The 5,000-nt window shown below is 34.2% G+C and overlaps 1 protein-coding gene and 1 long non-coding RNA gene across 4 annotated transcripts in view; one reads left to right on the plus strand and one right to left on the minus strand.

Annotated features, from left to right (window-relative positions):
• The window catches only part of LOC147838970 (uncharacterized), a 6,181-nt gene extending 2,978 nt beyond the window's left edge, over positions 1–3,203 (plus strand). The window contains exons 2-3 of the long non-coding RNA XR_015520826.1: positions 1–143; positions 1,959–3,203. The exon at positions 1–143 is cut by the window's left edge and continues 2,236 nt beyond it. This is a non-coding gene — a long non-coding RNA (uncharacterized LOC147838970). The remainder of the gene's footprint in view (positions 144–1,958) is intronic.
• endou2 (endonuclease, polyU-specific 2) overlaps positions 1–5,000 on the minus strand; it is a 9,258-nt gene that overhangs the window by 3,599 nt on the left and 659 nt on the right. The window contains exons 2-3 of one of the 3 annotated variants that reach the window (XM_087299767.1): positions 2,767–2,899; positions 1,632–1,737 (exon numbers count right to left, since the gene is read on the minus strand). In XM_087299767.1, the coding sequence (XP_087155893.1) occupies positions 1,632–1,737; positions 2,767–2,868 (208 nt within the window). In that variant the 5' untranslated portion in view covers positions 2,869–2,899. 3 annotated transcript variants of the gene reach the window in all.

The raw sequence follows: 5,000 nt of genomic DNA on the forward strand, positions 1-5,000 counted from the left end.
ACATCCATGCACTCATTTACACATATACACTACGGTCAACTTAGCTTACCAAATTCATCTGTACCACATGTTTTTGGAATGTGGGGGAAACCGGAGCACCCTGAGGAATGCAAACATGCAAACTCCACACAGAAACGCCAACTGTACTGCATTCAGCGACCTTCTTGCTGTGATGCGACAGTGCTAACCACTGTGCCACCCGAATTGTGCGATACAAACTCATATTTGCTTAATAAGATATATATATATATATATATATATATATATATATATATATATATATATATATATATATAGGAGGAGTAGGGGTGGAAGGAGGATTTTTCAAAACGAAGATGCCTGTTATATGGAACTGAGGGTATTTATAGTGGCTTAGGAGTCGTCTGATTGGTAAATCATGAATTGTATAATGGGGGACCAGCCACAAGCAATCATCAACGTGATCCTCTCAAAATTAGTTTAAAAATAAAGTTCACTTAGTTTATATCATTCATACTCCTTTTCTTTTTCAAATTTCTAGGTATATATATATATATACATATATACAGACCCAGCCTGATATCACGAGAAAACGTAAGTATTTTACGTTTCTCCAGTTTAGTGGCTAACTTGTTTGAGTACAGTCGTACAAAAATTTGCGATTTTAAAAAGGAGGCGTGCCACCTAACCCCACCCCTAATCCCAACCGTCACTGGGGGTTGAGCAAATCGTTTTAAATTGTACGAATTAGATCGTGAAAATTCATACGAATTAGCCACTAAATCAAAAAGTTACGAATTACCGTGAGATTGTGTTGAACAGACCCCAGGTCAGTGTCCTCAGCAGTAGATAAATGAAGAACCTTTAAGCAAATGTTACTGTAAGGTACACTGTAAAAAATCGTATGTACTGTTTACTTAATATAAAATAAATAAATATAAAATAATATAAAATAGTGGTAACACTATTGCACATATTATTTTTAGGTAGTTTGAAAACTATTTTTTTTTTTTAGCAAAAACCACTTAAATAAATCATGTGAAAATATAAAATTTTTTTGAGTGTTAGATATGGATTTTATTATTATTAGTGGAACGTGCTTTTATAATTTAAGCAAATCCACCACAATTTACTCTCATATTTATTTTTTTTATCAAAAACCATTTAAAAGAGTCATGTGAAATTTACTAGGTTTTTTTGAGTTATAGAGGATGATTTTAATATTATTAGTGGAATGTATAATATGCAATTATTATAACTTATTTTTAAGACAACAACAAACTCTGTTCCACATCGTCATTCCCTCCCTTGCTAGCACTCCCTGTTTTTTTCTGCAACCTCGCTGTGCGCGCACCCTGAATGTTTACAAACCGGTCATTCTTCTATAAAGAACAAACAGCTGAGAACCAAATGAACGACCAATTCCTTTACAAAACAACTCCCAGAAATCAACCATCAGGCCATTTTAGAAATTGTTTTGGGATGAAATACCTTTTATTCACTGTATTTGTGTTTTTATTTCAGTGACAGACAATGTACGTTTCTGGTAAAATGTCCCTTGAAAGAGTAAAGGGTGAGTGAAAAATTTTCAGTTTTGAGTGAATTAACCCTTTCAAACAAACTCAGATAAATATCAGATATATATTTCTTACCCAAGAAAGTCTCCTTTTTGAAAATGTTTTCATCAACAAATGAAAACAAAGGCATCCCTGCTCCATCACTGTCATCGGGAACACCTGCCAGATCACCCGCTTTACCCTGCGAGATAAAGAAAAGCTTGAGGAACTTCCAAAGGCATATTGATTTATTGTTCATATATCAGACTCAACTTTATTATCCCGTTCAGGGAAACAAAAATTGAAGCAAGGTGCCATAATAGCTGGCATAGCTATTAATTAGTGGGTAATAACATTATTATTATTATATGAGTATAGAAATGGCAGCACAGTGGCTCAGTGGTTAGCACTGTTGCCTCACAGCAAGAAGGTCGCTGGTTGGAGTCTCGGCTGGGCCAGTTGCCATTTCTGTATGGAGTTTGCATGCAGTGTTGGTGTGTGTTTCCTCCGAGTGCTTGGGTTTCCCCCACAGTCCAAACACATGTGCTATAGGTTAATTGGACAAACTTAATTGGCCGTAGTGTATGAATGTGTGTGAATGTGAGCGTGTATGCGTGTTTCCCAGTACTGGGTTGTGGCTGGAATGGGATCCGTTGCGTAAAACATACTGGATTAGTTGGTGGTTAATACCACTGTGGCGACCCCTGATAAATAAGGGACTAAGCCAAAGGAAAATGAATGAATGAGTATGGGAATGCTTCAAGTGTGTTTCAATAGCAGGTTAGCATGGAAGCTGCAAAACAATTATGTAGATTATGGACTGAAATGTTGACATGATCAATACTTTGAGCCACAATTTATTTCATAACTTTGTAATTCAGCCAGTTAGATTTAGTTAAATGACACAACTGCAATGTGTATAATCTCAATATAATAGTATAATGATGACCAACCTAATAAGCATTCAAGTTGATGTTTTTCAGCCATGTATAAAAGTGTCACTTTGAATTGTTTCTAAAAACAGCACTCAGGAACAATGCCCATCTCAGTGTTTGTGTTAAATAGGTGCACTTTGACCTCATGACCTTAGGTCAACAAACACAAAATAGAAAATTCATGTCCCTTGTATTGCAAAAAGTTAACATAAAGCAGATTCCAAATATAATTCAGGATTAGCCATTTATTATTTAGTAAACCTCCAAAATGAACAAAAGGATGATTTCAAAATTACCTGTAGAGAAATGCGATAATCGATCCCAGGTCTCAGGCGATTGGTGTCATTGTCCCAGAGCTCCTGAATCAAAGCTGAAAGTTCTCGATCACCTTCAGTCATTTTCTCTTTTTTTATAATTCCTATGGATTCACTACAGGTGTTAAAATATACCACAGTTGAAATGAAGCTCTTATAGTTACTCGACATCAATGTGGCGACCAAATGTAATCAAAAACTTTGAGGGAAAATTGCTTCAAAATGTAGTGAGTAAGCAATTATTAACATCTGTCAGGAAGGAAACTTACTAAATAGCTACTCACTTAAGACAGTTGGGTTAAATAATAACCCACATGTAACCCAATGATGAGTTGTTTTGGCGTCGACCTGATTTGTTGGGTTGTTTTGCCAAAAAGTGTCTCAACCACTAATATCTCAAATGTGTGTATCATTTCCTTAAAAAAAAAAAAAAACCTGTAGAAATGAACACAGAGGTAGAAAAAGCACTTTTATCCTTATATGGATTGATATGAAGAGTGAGTTTCATCAAATTAAGAGTGCTGGTAAAACTGATATAAAAAAAAACAACAACACGAAGAGATCATTTTATTTTTTTTAAAAATCAACAACAATATTGCGTTAGTATGGAAGCCCTGAACCGCTAGGTGAAAAAAATAAAAAGCAACGTGGGGGGTGATGAAAAAAAAAACTACTTATGTTGTTATAACGACATAATATCTCGTTATAACAACATATCTCATTATAACAACATAATTATGTAGAAATAACAACATAATTATTTTCCCAGTGATGGGTTGCGGCTGGAAGGGCATCTGCTGCGTAAAAACTTGCTGGATAAATTGGTGGTTCATTCCGCTGTGGCGACCCCGGATTAATAAAAGGACTAAGCCGACAAGAAAATGAATGAATAACAACATAATTATGTCAAAATAACGACTTAATTAAGTCGTTATCTCAACATAGCCTGTGCTCATTTCTATATGGGCCACAAGAAGGTAGAATAAGACTAAGAACAGGTCAATGTGCATGCTTTTAGTAAAATCCGTAATTATCGAACGTTATTATGGGAATTTACCAGGCATATTCTTTCATATAGGCACTGGCGTGTTCACTTGTTCCAGAATCATCTTTTGACATTAAATGTAACCAATAAATGAAGTCGTTATTTTGACGACATTATGTAGTTATAACGAGATATTATGTTGTTATAAGGAGATAATTAAGTCGTTATTTTGACATAATTATGTCGTTATAACGAGATACTATGTTGTTATAAGAAGATAATTTCTCTTTATAACGACATAAAATCTCGTTATGACAAAAAAGGTTGTTTCTTTTACTCACCACCAAGATCGCTTTTTTTTTCACCAAATCACACAGCAGTCTTAGTGGTGAGGAAAAAACAAACAAACAACTTATGTCGTTATAACGAGATGTCATGACATAATATCTTGTTATAACAACAATATCTCGTTATAACGACATATTATCTCGCTCTAACAACCTATCTCGTTATAACGACATAATTATGTCAAAATAACGACTTAATTATGTCGAAATAACGACTTAATTTATGTAACCAATAAATAGCTGTAAAAGGTTGTTCTATTAACAGTCTTACCACCAACAAAACATCCTAACATATAAACCAAATGTGATAAATGAAGATGCACTATAGATAGTTAAAACGTTACAAAATTATGCTAATTTAATTAATTATACAACATCATGTTTTGCAAAAACTAGGCTAATATACGCCTACAGTGTTTCGAAACCTTGTACAGCTATTTATTGGTTACATTTAATGTCAAAAGATGATTCTGGAACAAGTGAACACGCCAGTGCCTATATGAAAGAATATGCCTGGCAAATTCCCATAATAACGTTCGATAATTACGGATTTTACTAAAAGCATGCACATTGACCTGTTCCTAGAATTATTCTGCCATCTCGTGGCCCATATAGAAATGAGTACAGGCTATGTCGAAATAACGACTTAATTAAGTCGTTATTTCGACACAATTAAGTCGTTTTTTTGACATAATTATGTCGTTATAACGAAATACTATGTTGTTATAAGAAGATAATTTCTCTTTATAACGACATAAAATCTCGTTATGACAAAAAAGGTTGTTTCTTTTACTCACCACCAAGATTGCTTTTTTTTTCACCAAATCACACAGCAGTCTTAGTGGTGAGATAATTAAGTCGTTATTTCGACATAATTAAGTCGT

The sequence above is a fragment of the Danio rerio genome, chromosome 21 (genome assembly GCF_052040795.2).
Source record: "Danio rerio strain M-AB ecotype USA chromosome 21, GRCz13ab, whole genome shotgun sequence".
Lineage (NCBI taxonomy): Eukaryota > Metazoa > Chordata > Actinopteri > Cypriniformes > Danionidae > Danio > Danio rerio.